Here is a 21,393-nt window from a genome sequence, read left to right as displayed (position 1 = left end):
TCAGCTTAGGACTGGTTCAATTGGCAATGAAGCATCCACCGGACTTTAACGAGCTTCGGCAAAATGACAACGGAGACTAGAAAACTGGTCAAGGCTCGAGTCATGAGCGAGATTAAGGCCAATCAGCTGAACGCTGCTTCGGAAGACATGACAGTGGACCAATGGTAGCCTGATCCGAAGTCTCGGAACAGCTGGGAATAGCGTCGGATCCAGACCAAACGCGTCAGGCCAAGACCCCATCAAACAAGTTGTCAATCTCTTCAAGCGTCAAAGAACGCTCCAAGTTCCCCATGGGGTGTCAGATTACCACCGCGTGGGGTAGCATTGGATCTGCATAATGTTTTTCTGTTTTCGTTGGCTCAGATATAATTAACCTCAATGACCCTGGGGTTTTGGGTTTCTGAACATTCATCATCAGTCGCTGATTGACGTTGGGACATCTGACAAGACATCGATCATCTCCAAGAGTCATGGGTTCCTCACCAACAGAGAAGAAAGGTGCTGCCGCGGCTGCCGGCAATGACCTTGCAGCAGTGAGTTTACTCCTGAGATGCAAATGGTGGCATTGGATGCTAACATTCTGGCCAGGTACTTCCCGATGATGCTCGACCTTGGTATCGCGTACCGCATCTCCTGAAGCTCAACCTTCTCCTTCTTATTCCTCTCGTGTCATCAGGCGCGATTGGTTATGATGGTATGTTCCGCACGCGACAACTTCATCCTCTTACTAACATGCACAGGATCGATGATGAACGGTCTCCAGACCCTCCCTCAATGGAGAGGCTACTTTGGACAGCCCGAAGGCGCCATGCTCGGTGCTCTCAACTCCGTATACCCAGCTGGAAAGGTCATCGCCCTATTCTTCGTCACCTACGTATGCGATCGATTCGGTAGAAAGACAGCCATGATGGTCGGAGCCTTGACTTGTGTCGCTTTCGCAATCATGCAAGCTGTGTCACAGAACTTGGAGACTTTCATTGCGGCGAGAGCTATCCTCGGTTTCTTCACAAGTTTCTTGGCTCAGCCGAGCCCTATCCTCATCACTGAGCTTGCCTATCCTACACACCGAGGAAAGCTTACCGCACTGTACAACACATCCTTCGTAAGTACCAGCTCTCATAGTCGAGGGCACCCACTGACTTGACAGTACCTCGGAGGTATTATTGCCGCCTGGTGCACATACGGAACCTTCAAGATCGACTCAACATGGAGCTGGAGAATCCCCTCTCTTCTCCAGGGAGCCCTCCCCTTCATCCAGCTCCTCGCCGTTTACTTCCTTCCTGAATCTCCCCGATGGCTCGTCGCCCACGGTCGACGCGAAGAAGCCCGCAAGATCCTCGCCACGTATCACGCCGGCGGCGACGCAAACGCTCCACTTGTCAACTTCGAGATGGCAGAGATTGAGGGTGCTTTGACGCACGAAGCCGATGCCATGTCACAGAACTCTTGGCTCGAACTCGTCAGAACTCCTGCGAACAGAAAGAGAACACTCATTGCCGTTATCGTGGGTTGGTTTGCTCAGTGGAACGGTATCAACCTCGTCAGGTATGTTGTCTAACCACGGCCCCACGTTTGTGTATCTGTCTAACGTCACCTGTAGCTACTACCTTGTTCTCGTCCTCAACACAATTGGTATCACAGCTGCTAAGGAACAGACTCTCATCAACGGTCTTTTACAGATCTCAAACTGGCTTGCCGCGATCTTCGTTGGTGCTATGTTAGTCGACAGACTTGGACGTCGCACTCTGTTCCTTCTTTCGACTTGTGGCATGTTCGTGTCGTACATTATCTGGACCGCTCTTAGTGCTTCGTTCGACAGTACTCGAAGCCCAACTACCGGAAAGGCCATTGTCGGCTTTGTGTTTATCACATTCTTCTTCTACGCTATTGCTTGGGCCCCTCTCCTTCAAGCGTATACCGTTGAGATCTTCCCGTATACCCTTCGCAGCCGCGGTGTCTCCGTCATGTACGTCAGCACATTCGTTGGTCTTGTCGTTGGGAACCAGGTCAACCCAATTGCCATGAAGAACATCGGTTGGAAATACTACATTGTCTTCTGCTGCATTCTCGCCTGTCTCATCGTTGTTATCTGGTTCCTTTTCCCCGAGACCAAGGGTCATACTCTGGAGGAAATCCAGGCCATCTTTGAGGGGACCTCTCACGGAGCTCTTCATGCTGGTAAGCTGGATGACATTGAGAATGGGCGATTGGATCAGGATGGCAAGAAGGATAGAAAGGTCGACCAGGTTGAACTTGCTTAGGTGGAGTCACAAGAGCCCTAGATTTAGTAACAGTAATAATAGACGATGGCAACTTCAATCATTACTTGAGTAAACGAATTGATCGTATTGACCTCCAAGTTCCAGGAACAATGTTCCGATGGCGACCTGCCGACGTATAACCAAGCGGAGTCAAAGCAGAAGCCCGGGGCTGTCGCTCGTTGCACACCGGAAGATCCATCGAAGGAGTGATTGACATGTCTCAGACCCATCGTTCTACCAGGATTCCTGGGGGGGCGTCAATAATCACAGACGATGGAAGCACGAAGTCTCACATGGCGATAAACGCGTTATCTTCAGGCTTTCGTGATACCGTCGTACGCTGGCATTACTCTGAACTTGCTGGACAGAGTATTTCTCACCGCATGTCTCGGACCGACTTCCATCGGTATGCTGTTATGTCCGGTGCGGCGGGAAGAGCTTCGTATCTGGAGGTACGCTCATCCTTGTATCTTCTCTTGAAATGAAAGATCTCGTCGGCTATAAAGGCAAGAGCTATCTCTTCTTTTCCAGCCCATCCAAACCAAATCGCATCGAACAAAGTCGAATAACCAATACATCTTACCTACAGCTCTTATTCCATCATGAAGTACCCAGCCGTTGCTATTCTTTCCCTTGCCCAAGGCATCGTCGCTGCGCCGTCCTTCTTGGAGAAGATCAAGGGTAGTAAGCCAAAGGCTCTGTCAACTGATCAGGATATATCGTAAGCAGCCTCTCTGCAAGATATCCCATAGGCTCCACTACTACAACCCACAGTTCACTGCGGCCTGCATAGGAAATGTTCCTTTGCTGACACCGATTCATAGCCTTTCTATCAAGTTCTCGCAGGTACCGATGCAGAGGGAGGAACATCAGGCAGTGAAGTCTGAGATCTGCTGGCTGCTATGTGCTGACAAGGACATTTACTGCCCAGAAGGATTGGTAAGCTATATCTACTCCATATTTCATGTATCTCTTTGCCCTAACCAAGAGACAGTACCGCTCTAAGAAGGTTAGATCACCTCCTTGGCCCAAATTTGACAATAACTGACCTTAATCCCAGGGTGATGATTGTTGGACTTGTTGCTACGAGTATTAGCGACATGCTTCAAAAGTTCCATTAGGCGGTCTCAAAGTGAGGCCTTGTGGTTCTCCTGCCGTCCAATAGTATAGGCTGAATTGTTGGTTTCGAAGAACTCCCCACACGGCACTCGCTTGTTGGTCTTTAGCTTTGGCACTCTTGAAACAATCATTCGCTTAGTAAAACACAATATGAGTTCAGAGAGACATAGCACTCTACTTAGACATGCTGAGTCGTCTTACACGATTAATAGGTTAAATCTAGGTCAGGCTATATCGATACTACACTCTGAGGCTACTCGTAAAGATTTGCCAGTGACACCTATATTTAAATGTTTAATTACTGAAATCTGTAGTGCGTTCCATTTTTAAGTATCAGCCTAGATGTTATGTGGTCCTTCGACACTATGAGGTGATTTCATAAGCGGATGTCTCAATACTCTTGCCTGTGAACGAACTTAACACTGGGCAATAAGGAAAAAGTTGATAACAACATACGTGTCACTCGGGGCTCTTGCACCTTGAAGCTTTGGAAACAAAGGAGGCTGGCCAATGCGGTTTGGAAGACATAACCAGTGTATAGTGCGTTCTCTTGGCCAGTAGAAGGCTGAAGGTTTAATATGACTTTGATGGAAGATGAAAGATTACTGCAGCTGCAGCTCCTTACATTGAAGTCGGTGCAAGTGTTACACCATTGGGGCTGAAGCCTCTTTCAACCTCTCAACCTTATCACAGATCATAATGATATCTCTGTTAGAGTTAGAAGAAAACCAATAAGATAGGTTGTGTGATATGAGACTCAGATTTAAAACCTTGCACCATATAAACTTTGAACCCTAGGGTTCAGCGGAAGAGCTACCCATCATAGTTTGATATGAAAGGAGAACACTTTTTGCCTTCGATGCGCTATGGAGAAATTCGCCAACATTGCTCACTATTTTCGCTACTACAAAAAGGCCGTCCAGGATCCGGGAATCGTGCTGTTATCAGTTCATCTTCGAATGCGGCACTAAAAAGCGAGGGCACACCGCGAGAGATGGTTATTCCACCAACAAAAGTCAATACGGTCAAAATACCCAATGAAATACTCGAAGTTATCCTCAGATTTCTTCCCCACAGCGCACTGTATATATTCTGCCAAACGTCACGAGGTTTCCGCCAATATATAGACAACGATCCCGTCTTTCTCAAATTTCAACGTACCAGCCGCTGGCATAGAACAGCGCCAGTGGCTGTTCGGGATATTCGCGAGATATATGCTTCTCTTCGCCGCCAAACTCTATTCAATGAGTGCCGGGCCATAAGCACAGAGGAACTATGAGAAAGGCTGATATTTTTATGTGAACCGAGGAGGTGCAGCGGCTGCAAGAAGGACCATCCCGGGATCTTCTTTCCTGTAAACGGTGGAAAAAGAAACAAGTGTGTTGGATTGCTCGGCCATTTCGATATATGCTCTCACCGGAGACCCGGGTTTCAATGGAGGCTCCCCAAACCTTGGGCCCGATACCCCATCCACGACCGCTGCATGGATAAATCACATGTTTCTTTCGAAAGGAGTGATGCGAATCCTGACCTCATTTCACAGCAACGCATCCATACTATCGAAGTTGATGTCCAAAAGTATCCGGGCATGATCGTCGCGACGGCTTCCTTAAGATTTGAAATCAGCGGACCAGGTGGAAGGAAATCAACGACCCGAGATATCATGAGAGGTGTACTCCGAGATTGTAGTCACCTCTGTCCACATTCCTCAGCCGCTATGGAAAGCTTGCTGAACAGCTTGGAGTACACTCTTTGCTGCTGCGCCTATGTTCCAAAGCCAATTCCAGGGAGAGACGATGGCTGTGTCAGTCCTTGCTACATATGCCCAGAGTGCAACATAACCTACGTCTGGGAACGCCCACGTAGCACGTCCAAGAGGTGTTGGAAGAAGAGAGGTTTCTTAAATGGGAACTACTTTCGATTACACATGAGTCGCCCATGGAGATACTGGAGCCCATTGAGTTTCGAATGGCTTCGGAGTTTACAATATGGTGATGCCGAGAATCCTGTTTTCACGGACAGGACGAAACACCTGTTGTAGTGCGATCAGCCTGACTGTGGTACTGGGTCTGGCCAAAGATGGCTGAAGCTGGTAAAGCTCTCTTCGAACGCCTTTGGGTATCATAAGTGCAACGATCTGAAGACAAGACGATTTGGATATCGCTGCGGAACTCATGAAAACAGCTTTCGTAAAGCTTGTAGTTGGACCTTGGAATACGATGTCTTTGCGGGAGCAAGAAGAAGATTTCCGGAAGAGAAGAGAGGCTTATTAGATTCGTGGTGTAGATTCTTCACTGTTGGGATAAACTAAGGAAGTAGCTTAAGCAAGAATAGATGTAAATGCTTAGTTAGACCGTTCTTTGAAGATCACGTTTGGCGTCAGGAATCGTATGTAACAATTCAACGCCTCATCGGAGGCGTTTTGGGTATGGTTGTCATGGGTCTTGGCATACAACGAAGCTCATTCTCAAAATTTGGATGCCCATATCCACATTCTGGAATCCCTCCATCTCGAGATACTTCTTAGCCTTATTTTATGGCCTAGAACCATCGTTAGCCATGAATCGTACGAAGACCACTGTGCATGCAAAATCTCAGATTGCAGAATTGCCTGCAACTCCTGCTGGCCGTTTTTGAACCCCGCCTCTATCCGTTCGATCTTGCGGTGCAACTTGGATTTGACCACATAAGCGACGGCTCCCATGCAGTCGTTGCATTTTTGCTTGTCTGTCATATAGCGTAGTTCGCCCAGGAGTGCTTGAGCAGAAGTGTGGCATTTTCTTGCAGTCTTCTGAACCCGTCTTTCGGCATCAGACAGCCTTTCGGATGAGCTCATTGTCTCGTAGCGAGCCCAAGTCAAGTCACAGGCTTGCGCCAGGTTTTCGGCGTGCTCTTTTATGTTGTGATGAGTGGTGGGTTCCCCATCGTATACTGTCTTACACTCAGATATGAACCCAGTTGAGGCTTGGATGAGCTGGTACAGCGCGCAAACTGTACCGACAATCTCGAATCCTGTAGTCATAGTGCCGAAAGTTGGTGACAGATGTTGGCGGCAGATATTGGCGTGAACACAAGACAAGAGGCTACAGGCCTGGCTGGAATAAAGCGGTGGTAGGCAGAGTGCATAAACGGGGAAGCAACATAGGTAAACTGAGACTGGCGACAAAGATGAGCCATCGATTGAGTTATGCTCGACCTTTCAAGATCGACAGATGACTGATCTCACATCAAGGACGCCGGAACACCCATTTTTGGTAATCATTGCGACATTCGAACCGTACAACCGAGGTCTTGATGATAATAGCCCCGAACAATGGTTCCTTGCATACGTAGTGGCACAGAAATGACCGACAACACGTGGTATTGATGACTGAAGTAACGGTCGAGGTAGACGACGAGCTCATTGCGACTAAATGGCTAGTCATTCAACTCCCGACGACAGAAACGACATGACGATTTCCTGTTGGTAACTATGCAAGGAAAGAGTGATTAAAGTATGTAAACTAAGAATATTCATGAATCGAATCGTACCAAGCTAACTTTGACCCAACCAACATTAAAACGACCTTCCTAAAGGATAACACAACCGAATAGCAAGCAGATGCATCTTTATCTACTGATTCTCCAAGTACCACATGAAGCAATCAGTGATATGTCAGTGTCCAGCCGTTCTCATGTTCATCTTGCTCAAGGTAGACCTGTGAATCGCCCTTGGGATTTCGGAGTCCAACGATGAAGGAAAGAGTCTCAGCGCAGTTGAAACCCCCGACAACATGGGTGTCTTCCTCACGATCATCCCAGAAAGAGAAGTTGGGGCCGCCAATCGATTTCTGATCGTCGAAGGGCTTGATGGAGTTGTATGTTACATCGTTCTCGGGGAAACCAGATAGAGGTCGTGCATCAGCTTGTGCATCGCTGTTCTTGACGAGGAATCTTCGAGAGTAGCGAGGGCCCTGACGCCAAGACAGATCGCAGTCCTTTGCGCCTGCGGGGATGTCCTTGAAAATGATCACTTGCTCAACCTGAGACTTGTCCTTCCAAGTCTCGAGATGAACGCCGTTGACCGGACCACTAGATTCATCGGGATGCTCAGGGTAGATGTCGTACAACGTAGCAGGGACGATGGTCTTAATCGAAGATGATGATGTTGTAGAAGTGGGTTTGCCCTTCGCCTTGTCGGGTGTTTTGCCAGAAACGGGAGTAGGGTTGGCACAAGGATCGTGGTCGAAACAGCCGACGTTGGTGTCACAAGAGTAGTACCACGTACCAGTCGCGCATTCACTGGTCTGTTGGCGAGCGACATTAGCGGGAAGGGCACTCGCAGCAGAAGCGAGATACACCAGCGCTGTGACCATGTTGGCAATGGAAGGCATTGTTGCGGTTTGAGTTTGGAGTGCAAATATTATGAAGTGGAGGTCGGTGGGTGAAGAGTTGTGAGCGCCCGGTAGAGCTTGCAGGTGTTGGTTATGAGTGTCTTGGTGTGAAGATGCTTCGGAACTGTTGCTTTGAGGGTGCATAACCATTGTCTTATAGAAAGTCTTCCCCTCACCTAAAGAATATTTTGAGATGAATCACGAGGCGCAATATTTGATGCCATGACGAAGTGTCGGCGAACCAGGTTCTTAGCGGCGCGTCACTAGCATAGCGACGTCTCTGAAGCTATTTCGAATGAGATTATTTCCATACTCAGAGCGAAGAAGGCTTGGAGCTGTCGTGACGTGGGCTTAGTATCGATCCTGTTGTCTTGGCAGCTTACCATCCTTGCCTCTGTTAGTAGCTGGACGAATAGCAGCGCTAGCTGACCACTCAGCCTCATTACTTATGTTGAAATGATGCGCTATTCTCCAAAATTAATTAATTTTAGAATGGGAAATACCTAGGATGTCAGTATTGTCATCTTATCTCAGCACCCAACCTTAAGACTCTAATGTCACGGTGTCCAGCCCAGCTTGGCACCTGAGTAACGACATAGCCTTAACCAGACAGTTACGCGGCGTGGTGCATGTGCTGGGGCAGCTCTAGATCATTGACAAATTCCACTATACTTGGCAAAGAATTCATATACGCTCTAGCGGTAATTGTATGCGACAAGTAGTTTTGACACTCGGGTTGGAGTTTACAATATGGCGCTCATTCTAGCCAACCCATTATTCGTGCTGAGATCCACCTTCTACACCACTAAACGTAAATGCGGACATAAATACTCCAATAGAAACTATTTATACGACTTACCATGGTCCTCTAAGGGACACATGAAGCGTTACAGGAACTAGCAATCTCACTCTCAACCAAGGCTAATAAAATTAAGCTATAAACCGCCGACTTCTATATGAAGCATGCTTTCAGCCTTAATCTTCCAAAATTGGATAAGATCAAAATCGTTCGTCACCTTCTCAGCCTGGCGCTCTGGTTTTGACGATACACCAGTGCTGTCGCATCCTACAGAGACGATGTGTCAAGTCTTACTCTACATAAAAGACGTCCTTCCCTCACAACAATATCACGAGATGCCTGATTGACATACCCTTTAGATGGGTAGATCTTATAAGACTCAATTCATGTGATCCATAGTTTCGACCTTTTGTGCAAAGCACTTCCATCCGAGCCATTCTTCACTGAAGCCCTGAAGCTCGCGTAAGCCGGCCTTTAGTCACCGCCCCGACACACCCCAATCCAGCAAGAGTTTGGCGATCATGTCAATCGAATACTGACTGTACCAGGATAATGAGTCCCGCAAAATCCCCTCCGAGCACTTTTGTCTTAGGATGAAAGAAATACGCTATATCATGGGCGCTTTACCGTGTCTGATCGTGGCGCTGAGTAAGATTCGTTCATGCTGTCACGTCTGGTTTATCATCAGAATCCTTAGTAGAGGGGATGAACCAATCATATCGATGGCCCAACATCATCAATAGGCTAACGGCACCACTTCACGGGTATAGCCAGATATTTTGAGTGCTGAAATGTCAGTCTTGTTATGTTTCTCACTATAAGTTGGAACGGGTATCCCCGTTCACCTTCAAGTGCTACATTCTACCCTCAAATTAATCGAAGTGATTCAAGCATATATATCAACATGACTGGACCCCAGATTTATACTCTTAACAGCGGCAAGAAGGGCGTTGAGGAACATCGCCTCGACTACCAGCACATCACTTGGTTACATCTTACGAAGACCTTGATCCCCGATAACATCAAGTCATATCTCAACTCTCTTGGCCGTCCACCTGCAGTAGCCGATGTTGGAACTGGCACTGGGGTCTGGCTACGAGATTTCGCACCGGAAGTCCACCAAGACGCTCGTCTTGATGGGTTTGACATAGATGATTCAAAGTTCTTCCCCCCCAGCGAACTTCCATCAAATATCAAGTTGTCACTCGGTGATGTCTTCGAGCCAATCCCCGAGAATCTTGTGGGAAAATATGATTTGGTGCATGTTCGACTTTTGATGGTCGCTCTCAAAGCCGGGGATTGGGTGCCAGTAGCAAAGAACCTTCAATCACTTCTGCGACCAGGAGGTTACATTTTGTGGGACGAAACAGGATTCACCAAGTTCAATGCGACTCCAATCACTGAAGCATACCAGAAATGGATCAGTACGGATGTCCGGTACGGACTATCAGTCGGACGCGATGTCACGTAAGCATTCCCTCCAGTCGTCATCAAGGATCCGCTGACCTCCAACAGAAGCCCAATGCCACTTGAGGGGCACTTCAGAAAGGCTGGTTACGTCGATTGCTCCCACATCGACTTTAGCAGCTTCAGTGAGGGACCTGAAGTCCGAAAGAGAGCTGGGGATACACTTGTCAACTACGCACGACAGGCCTTGAATGGCATTGCTTCCCGGGGAGAGTTTGAGTGGATTCACTCTCATGAAGATGTGGAGAAGCATTGCGACAGGCTACAACAAGAGGTAGACGACGGCATTTCGGTGATGGGATTTGAGGTTCGGTGGACTATTGGACGGAAGCCGGAATAATCTGATTTTGTCCTACATCTTGTCGTCGCTTTGCTTATTTGCATCTGGTCCCGAGATATATTGACGCTATTCTCAGTGATTCACCAGAGTAATAGGCTTTGAACTGCGGGTGATGTGTAATGTTTGCTTTTCTAGAGCCGGTAACCCAAGAAAATGAACCTGGTAATGCTCCAACTTCACAGCTAGAGCTTAGATCGCGGCATATATTGGAATTCTCAGATGCCTTGATGTGAACTATAGAAGCTTCACTCAAGGAGGGGCCCATCATGTGCAATGTTGTACACTCATTTGTTAAGGGTAAGATTTCAATATAAATTCTCATTGTAGCCCACCTTGGACATCTGCTACCCAAATTTAACTCTCAACACATCTCGACCTTCTGCTAATTCAACCTATCCATTCATTTACAGATACGATCCACCACTTAAGTTCTACGCAATGACATCGTCCAGCAAAATCAACAAAACGAACCACGTACACCGGTTTTCCAAGACCGAAATTCCGAATATTTTAAAGCTCTCGGAAGCCCTCGACAAGTTTTATGGAAAAGATAACTATGAGCTAAAGACCACAGGAAATCATGTCAATCTTATAACCTCGGCTGTCAAGAGGCCTGTCGAAGAGCTGAGGAAGGTGGGCGCCTTGTCCCAAGAGTTGAAGGTCTATGGGGGGCATACACAAAAGTAGAGAAAATGGGGTTCTGTGATAGATAGTTGAATAGTGCAATTTTGACAGAGAAATAAGTAAGAAAGAAATATTCCAAGATCATAAAATGAAAAGAAAGAAAAGCATAGATTCAAGGTAGGGTAAATGCTAGGAAGGTGACTTCCAAAATCCGAGGACAATCTCTCCTTTCTGTTGAGAGGATGAAGTAGTTGGCCTGGTCTGTTCCCCCTCAATTTGATCATCCATCATTGTTGCAGTAGTATTCGTACTTCCAGTGTCAGTCCTCACAGGCATCTGAGTCTTGTTGGATGGAAACTCTCCAGGAGTTGGTTTAAGCCTCTTGGTCTGCCGACCACCATCATCTTCATCAACCCCCCTTCGCTGATTCTGCCATCCCTCAAACATAGTACTTAGAGCGTTCTGTAGACTGTTCTGTAACTCTATATCAATTCCCCGGCTATTGCTCTCTCCATTCAAAATAAGGCCTGACCGTTTTAGTTGTTCCATCATCACATTCGTACCGCGACCTTCAATAAACTCGCGTAGACTTTCCGCATCCTCGGACAATTCACCGTTCAGATATGCAGACTTCGGTTTCTGAGCATATGGGAAAAGGATGCTATAGAGCTCAAACCACTGATCACTCTCCGACTTGTTCTGACTTCCAAGCCGCGACCGTAGCTTGCGCTCTTGTTCGGGGGTAATGCCATCGGGGGCAATATACTCTCGCTTCTCGCATATTTGAGCACGACGATGCTCTCGAAGCTCTTCGACATTCGACCATATGCTGAGGCATATGTCGCAGTGGATGGGCTGCATATGGCAGCGGAAGAGATGTTGTTTCACGTAGCTATTGCGCTTGAGAACGTGGGCGTGACAGCGGCGATATCGAATCGGGTCGTGCTTGTAGAAAGGGCAAGCCAGCCTGAGGTGAGAGTCCTCTTGCTTTTTAGACTTCTTCGCCCGTGAGACTTGTTGGTGTTCGTTCTCGTCGTCTTGAGCCGCACGCTTAGGTGGCTGATCCTTGTGCTGCACTAGACCGTTGGCTTCTGTCGACCCTGTACAAGACCCAACTTCAGCAGCTGTAGGCTCCTCCCTGCGCGTGGATTCGTTCGCTTCACTGTTGTCGTCGTCGTCAGCATCACAGGCTTGATGGTGCTGATCCGAATACGATGTCTCCAGATCACTCCCGTAGGCCCAGTAGGACCCTTGTAAGCCCATTCGAGCTGTTTCGGCTGAATAGGACTCGTAGGCACTCTCAGGTATGTCATCTATCGATTCTATGGAGTCCTGGTCAGACCCATCAGAGCCAGGTGATGTGATATTTGTGTTACTTGGAGACAGGCAGGAGACCGGAGACAAACTCCCAGAGCTGTCTGACGAAGAGTCTGAAGCAAAATCTTGGGCATTTTCGTCGTAACCATACTCTATGGTCGCGAGACCGCGTTGGCTCATAGCTGTTGTCTCGTCATCAGTAGATAAGCCAGCAGCATTGTGAACAGAGCGCGTGCTGCAGCTCATCGTCTCGTCTGATAGGTTAAGTGAAGGCACGGACGATACTGATGGCACATCTGTGACAGGGTGTAACAGTCGAACCTCTTCAGTTTTTTGTCGGAGGTCGGTCAGCCAGGCTATCATCTCCTTCGGTGAGCCAACCACGTCGATGGGGATTTCCTTTAGTTCCTGGTCTTCTTCCATGGAAATTGGCTGCGGCGATTGAACCGTTTCGTCGTCGTTGTCAAACCATCTTCCAATACCGTCGTGTTCACTCTCATCACTTAGACTTCTGACCATGATGATGCGCTTGGACTTATGCCGGTGAATAACGCCGTACTTAGAGGCTCTTTTAAATGAGGTTGAAGAGTCACACAGCCTTGTTTGCAAATTTAGCAAAGTCACAACGGACGAAAATAGAAGATGCTTGATAAGGCAGCTAATTGCCTGATACTGTCGCGAGTTTGACAGTTGCCTCTCCAATGGTTCACGGCGCTATGACGTCGGAGGAAAGAAGGGAACAGAAAACGGGCGTTACCGTAGGATCACTGAAAGCCAGATGATGGGCGAAATTGTTTCTGATTGATGAGCCGCAAAACGTATGATGTTGGGTTGAAATGCAGGCGGTGGGAGCCTGGGAGACAATGGTTGAAAATGAATGTGCGATGATGACACTGCCAGCGAATCCAACCCTCTATCACAAAGCCACCAGTCGCGTGATAACACCAAGACTTATCACTGGACAGAAAATATCACGTTTGTGATTTCAAGTCAGACTAATCCCTGTAAGATGGCCTCAAAATGGTGACGTGGCGACCAATCTCACGCCTGCAACCTGACATTTCAGAGCGGGGTTTTTACACTTGGACACAAGACCTGCAGACCCCATGCAATGCACAGTCTTCTGCTATCTTTGAGCTTGTCACAGATGTGATTTTGCGTCTACTGCCACGCGGCTCTGCTGCCCCCCTCATCACAATTGTGACAAAGTCCTGGAAATCCAGACCTCCTTTATGTCTGTTGAGGCATCACTCGACGCACACTACGAAGAAAACAATGCATTGTTGACCTATAGTAATATGAGGCATCAATCTCCCCACCACATTTTCGCGAGCTTTGGTACGGTTGTGCGGCTATGTATGTGCGTCCGATTGAAAGAAGTCCTGCTTCGGGACTCCTGAATCATGTCGCTCTCGCTGATCCCCCTTGGTTCTGCGTGTATTTAATCCCATACGGCACCAATATGCAACAAACTTTCCAATTCATCCGACATTGGAATCTGACGCGAAAGCTCAAAAAACATCAATCACATCTCCAAAAATGTCCGCCCCTTCTGGAGCTACTCCATCTGGAGCTTCCGCCTCCAACGTCTCTACCGTCGCAGTGGCTGGTAGCTTTCTGAGCTCGTAGGTTATCATCCGTGACCTTCTCATTCCCTATAATCCTGACAACGGATCAAGAACACAGATACGAGACGGCGCGAATCAACCAAGCTCCTACAGCATCAACCGATATGTCTACGATACGCAAGCACGTCCTGTCACCGATCGGTTGGCCCAATACATGGCAGTTTATTCACAGAATAATCCGCCTCAAGGTAGATAGATGATGGGAAGAAAGCTCATGATGAAGCACTGATAGCTGGATAAAAAAGGTTGGCATTTCTTCGCTTATCCTGTTGAATGTGGCTAAGTTTTCATTCCCAGCTTCAATGATTCCTATTTGTTTATATACCCCATTGTCATTCAAAATCCCTTTCAATCGCCTTATCTCAGCAGAGTTGGAGTTCTCAAAGTTCATTTAGTCATCTTTCATGTTGGGGCCGGGCCATCTTGAGTCTTGTCTTCTTTGGCTGTCTAAGGGTCGTTGATGAAAATTGTCTTGTCATTGGTACAATGTCATTGTTTGGAGTTAATGAGTCTAAAACCCTATTTGTACTATCTTAGTTATACCCCAAGACTACATCCTCACTCAACATCATCCCAATTTTCCTATGCAGCTGTGAAAGACTCAACTTTAATTGAACCTCCCAAAGCTGTCTCGGCATAGTTAAAGATACCGAATCGGTAGGCAATAAAGAATGCCCAGCCATTGTAGAGCTTGAAGTTGGGGCCAAATGTTTCATACTTGACACCATCCCAGCTGTAAGAAAAGACCGTGTTGCCAGTTCCGGCAGGGTTGGTATCAAGCTGAAGCCTAAGCCAGATCTTGGTCTTTCCAGAAGGCACATCAGCAGTGGCCTTTATTTGCCCCAAGTCTTTCGTCTCTCCGTTCCATTCATCCATATTCATCCCATGCTTTGTAGCGATTGTGAACTTTCCGTTATCTCGATGAACACCAATGTATGCACTTTGGTCGCGGAACGCTGAAAGTCCGGCCCGGTCACCGTCTTTCATCTGGGAGAAATCAATCTTCACTATGCCGGTTGGATGATCGCCATGAGTTCGGTGAGAGAGTGTGTTCCTCGCCTGGTAGATGTCCTTCGTGACGCTGGCAGTGCGAAGAGTCAGGCCGTTGTTGACAGTGAAGGAGTTGACGTCCGGGTTATGATTCCACTCCCAGGACTGAGCAAGTGAGTTTCCGGGGAATGTATCAGTCCTTGTCCAGTTCTTTGTCACACCGTTCGTGCCAGGAAGCGTTGGGTAAGATGATCCCCATCCGCCATTGGCACCCTTGACAAGAATTGGGAAACCATCGCTACCCCACTTAATCGGTGCAAGAACCGGGAGACGGCCGGCAGGGTAAGCCCAAGTAAAGGACATAAAGTACCAGTCGCCACTGGGAGTCTTGATGAGACTACCCTGATGAGGCGAGTTACCACCTGATATAGGTGGAGTGACCTTGTCGGCAAGGATCTTTGACTCGTAAGGGCCCCAAGGTGATTTCGACTTCCAAATCCAGGTCTGACTACCACTTGGACTATCGTTAAGGATGTAGTAGAGTCCATTGATCTTGTACATACGGTTGCCCTCCAAATCTTGCACACCGATATCAGTGTTCTTGAGAACTACCTGGGATTTGACCTGGCTGAATCCATCCTGGGATAGTTGAGATACTCTAACCTCACCAGAACCGTATACGACATACATGGTGTCGTCATCGTCAATCAGTATACCGTTGTCGTAGTAGCAATTGTTGTCGCCAAAGTTTCCCTTGTTGTACCAAGGACCTTCGGGCGAAGAGGCAGTATATACCCAGGTTTGCCAGAAGTTGATACATCCGATCCAGTACCACTGTCCGTTGCTTTTCCTGTATCGGAGTGATGACGCCCAAGTACCACCGCGGTAGGATCGAGAGGTGGGAGGAAGATCATAGCCGTCGCCAAAGTTCAGGCGGGGAATTGAATGGCCGATGAGATCCCAGTTGAGCAGATCTTTGGACTTTAAAACAGGGGCTCCAGGGCTGAAATGAAAGTTGGAAGCCGAGAAGTAGTAGTAGTTATCCGGGCCAAGAAAGACATCGTTATCTGGAAAATCAGAGTAGATGATAGGATTGTTAAAGGTGGTGGCGCGGGGGTGTCCGACCAAGCCAGCAAGTGCTGGTGTGAAAGAGGTCGCCCAAGCAGAGAGCGAAGAAAATTTCATATTTGGAAAATGACAAAACCTACATCACAGCTACTTGGTATAGCGTGCAAGTCAGGGAACTTATAACAAAGGCGAATCGGAAACACAGAGTCCCTATTGTATCGGGCAATGCCAAGCTCGGACCCTTGGCCTGAAGTAGCAACTTCGGCAAATCGCTCCGAATATGCCAAACTCGGGACATGGAACGAGATTTATCTTTGCCAATATAAGTATCTAGTATGTTACATCGACAGGGATGGATAATTTGGGATCTGTTGGGTAGTATTCTCTGCATTGCATGGGTGGCGTCATTCTGGAAACGAATGGTAGACGCCGTGATCAGAGCAATGGACTTAGCTAGATCAGTAAATATGTACATCTAGTATGCTTCTCACTCTGAAGGATCTGCAAAAGTTCATTCAAAGGGCGGGAAAGCGGGATGATATTCCGAAAATGTGCCGTTTCCATTCAGATAAACATGCAACCAGCAAATGAACAGAGGTATTTTTGGCACAAGTGATGAAACAAACTTCTCTCCATTAGATCAATCGCTGTCTAGACTATTATTATATGTAACTTCTGCGGCTAAATGAGGCATAAAATCAGGCTGAAAATTAATCCCGAAGGTCAACAACAACCTTCTCACTGCTGACACCCTTGGGGAACAAAAGATCCAAAGCATCATTGATTCCACCAAGCCCACCAGGAACCTTTCTAGCAGGCACAGAAATAAGACTCTTGGTAGCAAGAGCCTTGGGGAAATATGTGCCAAAGATCCACTTCAGCAGCTCTGCATTCTCCTCCTTACCAAGTAGTAGAGACCAGCCCTCGAACTTGCGCGTGACACCAGTGGGGAGAGTCTCGGGACCAAAGGGTGGCTGGAGAGCATAGACTGAATCGCCGCCCTGAGCTGCGACGACATCTGCGAGAAGCTTGACTGTAGCTCCAGTTGAGATTGTGTCAAGAACGATATCGTAGGGGCCAGCGGCGATGAGGTCCTTTGTGAGAGCCTCAGATTCTTGAGAGTGGTCAATAATCTTGGAGGCACCAAGCTTGGAAACAAAGTCCTTGTGCTTGGGAGAAGTAGTGGTGATGACTTCGTATCCAGCTTGAGTGAGATATTGCACAGCCATGCTTCCGATACTGGAGGTTCCACCGTAGATCAAGATGCGCTTTCCCTGGGATTTGGGCTCCTGACCAGGGACAGGTCGCTGCAGCCTGAGGGTATAGTTGAAGATGGCAGGGATGGTAGGAAGGTTACCAACAAGGCGGACAGCAAGATCCATCGTCTCATCATCATCAACCTTTGTAGTAGTGACTTCCGATGAGATAGAGTATTCTTGGAAAGCGCTGTACTTGCTATCACTAGCTCCAGCAGTCTTCATGCCAACGACCTTGTCACCGGCTTTGAAGTCTTTAACATCGGAGCCAACCTTCTCGACAGTGCCGGCGAAAGAACTGCCGAGGACAGCCGGATAGGGAAGTGGAAGCATAGCGACCTTGGCGATCTTAGCGTCGATTGGCTGGATGGCAATGATCTGGTTCTTGACGAGGATTTCATTGGGTCCAGGCTGGGGAGTTTCGATTTCTCGGACCTCGAGAGGGGCCTTGGCGGTGGGGACTTGAGCGGCAAGATGAGGCATGATATAAATAATATTATTGATTGGGAAGTTCCTCAGTGCTGGTATGGCGAATTATGTGTTGGGCGATTGGTGGATAAGTAGTTGTGATGGTTTTTGGAGTTGCTTTATATCGAAGTGTGAACAGATTGTGAGATGCTGGAATGATAGGTTCAAGATAGTTGGGACATTGATTTATTAAATAGCTCTTTTTTCTCCAAAGGCGATTCTGAATCCAATCGACATGACTCTGTTTATGGTGCAATTACTTTACAATCTGAAGGATTCACGACAAGCTGTCTACTTGCTGACATACAGCATCACCAGCCTCATAGGGTAGGTTGCTTATGCGACAACTAAAGCGTGCGGAATTCCATTCTGTCCTTCATTGGCTCCTCGGTGTCTTGGCATTGACCGGGCGGGGGCGCTTCGCTCACTCGGTGTTTGATTGGTCTTGCGAAAGGGCATTGAGAATCCTGGCAAAGTGGGGTAGCCAGTGCCACTAACTGACGATACTTCTGACCACGTGAGAAATTCTCAGAAAGCACTTGTATCTTGCAATAAAGGCTCTTGGTGCTCACGATCACCCGCAGATTACGCGAAGTCGAGTGATTGGTCAGTGAGTGATACGAAGCTACTAACTCCAAGGCAGTTTAGCCTAGTCTGCATCGGCATCTGTCGCATCTCCGAGATGTCCACTGCCTTTTCCATCCACTTCGCTCGTCAAGACATGGAAATCCGACATAGTCAATTCTTAGCAAGCATGTTAGAAATCGTCGATGGAGTTGGTTGAAATTTTGTTTCTTGTTTCGCGATTGGACTTGGCTAGTGTAGAGAATTGAATACATATAGAACACATCATGGCCTGCTTCAATCAATCTCATCAACAACATCACACTCATCAATCACCAACCACCATTAACGACTAATCAACTTCAATTAAAACATAACCTCCTTTGACATTCTCACCACTCCAACATCACAACAATGTCTCGTGCTCTTCTCATCACCGGCGCCACTGGCAAGCAAGGCAGCTCTGTCATCAATGCTCTTATCGCAAAGAACGCAGACTTCCTTCTCCTCGCCGCCACTCGCAATAAGGAATCAGCTTCCGCAAAGAAGCTAGCCTCCAAATCTTCCAACATCAAGCTCATTGAGGGTGACCTCGACTCCATCCCCGCCCTCTTCAGTGCCGCTAAGCAAGCTGCCGGAACTGTGCCTCTCTGGGGCGTCTACTCAGTCCAACTGTCCATGGGCAAGGGTGTTACTCTTGAGGGCGAGGTCCGACAAGGAAAGGGTCTCATCGATGAGTCGATCAAGGCTGGCATCAAGCACTTTGTCTACTCCAGCGTTGACCGGGGCGGTGACGAGAAGTCTTGGAAGGACGCCACTGTTGTCCCTCACTTCAAGACCAAGCACGAGATCGAGCATTACCTTCGCGACTCGACCGCCAACGGAAAGAGCTCAATGAACTGGACCATCTTGCGCCCAACGGCTTTCATGGAAAACCTAGAGCCCGGTTTCGCCACCAAAGTCTTCCTCACCATGATTCGTGACACTCTCAAGAACAAGCCTCTTCAGTGGACGGCAACAGAAGATATCGGCTTCTTCGCTGCTGAAGCTTTCACAGACCCGCAAGCCTGGGATAAGCAGGCTATCAGCTTAGCTGGCGATGAGATCACATTCGCACAACTCAGCGAAGCTTTTGAGCACGCCACTGGCGGACCTGCTGGTACGACATTCGGTTTACTCGGAAAAGCTTTGAAGCACGGTGTTGCAGAGCTCGGAATCATGGTTAATTGGTTCAGAGATGAAGGCTATGGTGCTGATTTGGCCAAGGTTCGACAGCTGAACCCTGGTGCTAAGACGATGGAACAGTGGGTTAAGACAAGTGCTTTTGTCAGCCAGTAATAAACAGGAAATTGGGCCATACAAAGGAATAACCATTTGGAAGTTTGAGCTTATAGAGGAGGGGACATAGAAGGGTTTCCAACTTTTATTCACATGACATAGAACAATTTAATTATGCAATGATCATTCACAGTCCCCGTCTTGTTAATCGTTCATCGTTCGACTTTATAGTTTATGCAAATCCTATTAACGTGTTCTAATCACGAAGCATTCGTGACTTCGAGGCCTGGAACTTACAGCTTAACTTCAACCCTTACTCTACAAACCTCACTGGCTGGCTCTTTGAAGCCACAAAAGCCAGCTTTAATAGTAACTAACATATAAGACACCCACAGGCCTCCCACGTCAAGCTCACACCATTCGTGGGAGCCCCGCCTGAAGATCCAAAGCAAGATGACTACTCCCCTAGGCACAGATACGGAAGATGCAGTCTCTTCCAGCTCTGATGAAGAGGTTAAAATTCTCAACCCGGCAGTTCTAAGCACCTCCAGCTTCCCGCAATTCGGCAAGTTTCCCTCCTGAGGTTCGCGAAAGGATCTGGATACGCTCCCTAACCGGCGAAAGAATTTAGAATTCTTCGCGAGCGATACCGTGTTGAAGGTAGAGAGCGCATCGCCATGAGCAAGCTCTTTGTTACCAACCACGAATCTCGTAGCGCCGCCAAGAGATACTACCGCTTTCACAACCCCTGCACATATGTCCATATGACCTGCACCTACTATGGAATCCTTTACTTTAACCCGGAGTTCGATATCATACATATTTTTGAATGGTGGCATTTCCCAGAACTTGCACACCGTATCTGGAAACTTTATCCACTTCACGTCGGCATTGTCAACTTGGCTCAGCAGGCCGATCAGGACTATTGGGACAGGAGAAACAATGAGAGCTGGTACACCAATACGAGACACGTTGGGTACACGGACCCGATATACAGGGACCCGGACAAACTAAAGGTGGCAATCAAGCGGTTGAAAAGAGTCGTCTTCGTATTTCGTGGCGTGTGTAATCCCGGAATCCGCAGATGCGGGGACACGCGTCAAGGACAAGATAGAAAGGGCCCTGCGTGGTATCCCAGCCCTTCTGTGCCTGTCAAAACACATGTCCCTGTATTTGGGACTATGGAGCAGGACCCCAGGGCTGTGGGAGACTTTCTTGATGGCGTGAATCCCAAGCACATGGTAAAGCTACGGGGCGTTGTTGACGATTAGTTTAAACATCTTAAACGATGGGGAGTGGACAATGGCCCTGAAGCTTTCTACCAGATCATGATGAGCTACTCAGAGTGTGATCCAGTTATCATTGACAGAGAGGATGCAATCTCTTTTGTTGAGGATGAAATGGAGGAAAAGGAATTCAATTTTGATCGATCTTTCAAAGGATGCGGGAAGGCCGCTATGGCTGCCGAGAACATACTCAGACAGGATGTAATGCCGGTATTTGGATTCTGGCCACTCCTCATGGAAGTAATACCTGTGCTGGAGGATACAAACAACGCCGAAGAGCAAACCCTGGATTTATGCTCGGCACTGCAGAAACAGTTCAAAAAGCATACTCCGCAGCTACGTTTGTCTCATTTTCCGGACTACAATCCTAAAATCCTCACTACCTATGAGCGTACTGAGAAAGATGATGTGGTATGGCAGCACTGGAGACCGAAAGACCATCGCTGTTAGAAAAATTGCAAATACGCGAGAACATTGAAGGAACTTCGGAGTATCCCTCATATCAAAATACATGTATGCTAGGTGACAGAGGGGAGTCAGATTCAAATACATGAT

At 47.8% G+C, this 21,393-nt stretch overlaps 9 protein-coding genes across 9 annotated transcripts; 4 read left to right on the top strand and 5 right to left on the bottom strand.

Moving 5' to 3' along the window:
• Nucleotides 1-299: 299 nt before the first annotated feature.
• Nucleotides 300-2,305, top strand: FOBCDRAFT_191080 (general substrate transporter). The gene is made up of 5 exons (XM_031191546.3): nucleotides 300-533; nucleotides 589-694; nucleotides 741-1,102; nucleotides 1,148-1,545; nucleotides 1,601-2,305. Exons 1-5 carry the CDS (start codon nucleotides 471-473, stop codon nucleotides 2,259-2,261), a joined length of 1,590 nt encoding a protein of 529 aa, XP_031032777.1. The 5' UTR covers nucleotides 300-470; the 3' UTR covers nucleotides 2,262-2,305.
• A 558-nt stretch (nucleotides 2,306-2,863) lies between these two features.
• FOBCDRAFT_280427 (uncharacterized protein) lies at nucleotides 2,864-3,357 on the top strand (the record flags this gene model as incomplete). Its single annotated transcript, XM_054707160.2, has 4 exons — nucleotides 2,864-2,982; nucleotides 3,086-3,200; nucleotides 3,256-3,270; nucleotides 3,322-3,357. The coding sequence occupies 4 exons, from the start codon at nucleotides 2,864-2,866 to the stop codon at nucleotides 3,355-3,357; spliced, it is 285 nt and encodes a 94-aa protein (XP_054563135.2).
• A 2,557-nt stretch (nucleotides 3,358-5,914) lies between these two features.
• Nucleotides 5,915-6,402, bottom strand: FOBCDRAFT_207518 (uncharacterized protein; the record flags this gene model as incomplete). Its single annotated transcript, XM_031191544.2, has 2 exons — nucleotides 5,915-5,921; nucleotides 5,951-6,402. The coding sequence occupies 2 exons, from the start codon at nucleotides 6,400-6,402 to the stop codon at nucleotides 5,915-5,917; spliced, it is 459 nt and encodes a 152-aa protein (XP_031032775.2).
• A 622-nt stretch (nucleotides 6,403-7,024) lies between these two features.
• Nucleotides 7,025-7,903, bottom strand: FOBCDRAFT_244440 (uncharacterized protein; the record flags this gene model as incomplete). The annotated part of the gene is made up of 1 exon (XM_031191543.3): nucleotides 7,025-7,903. One exon carries the CDS (start codon nucleotides 7,901-7,903, stop codon nucleotides 7,025-7,027), a length of 879 nt encoding a protein of 292 aa, XP_031032774.3.
• A 1,553-nt stretch (nucleotides 7,904-9,456) lies between these two features.
• FOBCDRAFT_145868 (S-adenosyl-L-methionine-dependent methyltransferase) lies at nucleotides 9,457-10,359 on the top strand (the record flags this gene model as incomplete). Its single annotated transcript, XM_031191542.2, has 2 exons — nucleotides 9,457-10,019; nucleotides 10,068-10,359. 2 exons carry the CDS (start codon nucleotides 9,457-9,459, stop codon nucleotides 10,357-10,359), a joined length of 855 nt encoding a protein of 284 aa, XP_031032773.2.
• Nucleotides 10,360-10,686: 327 nt separating this feature from the next.
• On the bottom strand, nucleotides 10,687-13,162 carry FOBCDRAFT_232679 (uncharacterized protein). Its single transcript, XM_031191541.3, has one exon. It carries the CDS (start codon nucleotides 12,817-12,819, stop codon nucleotides 11,173-11,175), a length of 1,647 nt encoding a protein of 548 aa, XP_031032772.2. The 5' UTR covers nucleotides 12,820-13,162; the 3' UTR covers nucleotides 10,687-11,172.
• A 1,348-nt stretch (nucleotides 13,163-14,510) lies between these two features.
• FOBCDRAFT_145925 (glycosyl hydrolase) lies at nucleotides 14,511-16,103 on the bottom strand (the record flags this gene model as incomplete). The annotated part of the gene is made up of 1 exon (XM_031191538.2): nucleotides 14,511-16,103. The coding sequence occupies one exon, from the start codon at nucleotides 16,101-16,103 to the stop codon at nucleotides 14,511-14,513; it is 1,593 nt and encodes a 530-aa protein (XP_031032769.2).
• A 549-nt stretch (nucleotides 16,104-16,652) lies between these two features.
• On the bottom strand, nucleotides 16,653-17,725 carry FOBCDRAFT_191071 (chaperonin 10-like protein; the record flags this gene model as incomplete). The annotated part of the gene is made up of 1 exon (XM_031191537.3): nucleotides 16,653-17,725. One exon carries the CDS (start codon nucleotides 17,723-17,725, stop codon nucleotides 16,697-16,699), a length of 1,029 nt encoding a protein of 342 aa, XP_031032768.2. The 3' UTR covers nucleotides 16,653-16,696.
• Nucleotides 17,726-18,688: 963 nt separating this feature from the next.
• FOBCDRAFT_253590 (uncharacterized protein) lies at nucleotides 18,689-21,392 on the top strand (the record flags this gene model as incomplete). The annotated part of the gene is made up of 5 exons (XM_059611052.1): nucleotides 18,689-19,578; nucleotides 19,948-20,121; nucleotides 20,217-20,793; nucleotides 20,824-21,178; nucleotides 21,259-21,392. 5 exons carry the CDS (start codon nucleotides 18,689-18,691, stop codon nucleotides 21,390-21,392), a joined length of 2,130 nt encoding a protein of 709 aa, XP_059466020.1.
• Nucleotide 21,393: the final 1 nt, after the last annotated feature.

This window comes from Fusarium oxysporum, chromosome X (assembly GCF_013085055.1).
Source record: "Fusarium oxysporum Fo47 chromosome X, complete sequence".
NCBI lineage: Eukaryota > Fungi > Ascomycota > Sordariomycetes > Hypocreales > Nectriaceae > Fusarium > Fusarium oxysporum.
Note: the sequence above shows the minus strand (reverse complement) of the source record. Positions and strands in the feature narration are given on the sequence as shown.

Excerpts from the sequence above, each read along its gene's own strand:
- FOBCDRAFT_191080 (XM_031191546.3), top strand. The coding sequence starts at position 471 with ATGGGTTCCTCACCAACAGAGAAGAAAGGTGCTGCCGCGGCTGCCGGC. Across the intron at positions 695-740 it reads AGGCGCGATTGGTTATGATG|GATCGATGATGAACGGTCTC; the intron begins GTATGTTCCGCA and ends TAACATGCACAG. Across the intron at positions 1,546-1,600 it reads AACGGTATCAACCTCGTCAG|CTACTACCTTGTTCTCGTCC; the intron begins GTATGTTGTCTA and ends CGTCACCTGTAG.
- FOBCDRAFT_232679 (XM_031191541.3), bottom strand. The coding sequence starts at position 12,819 with ATGGTCAGAAGTCTAAGTGATGAGAGTGAACACGACGGTATTGGAAGA.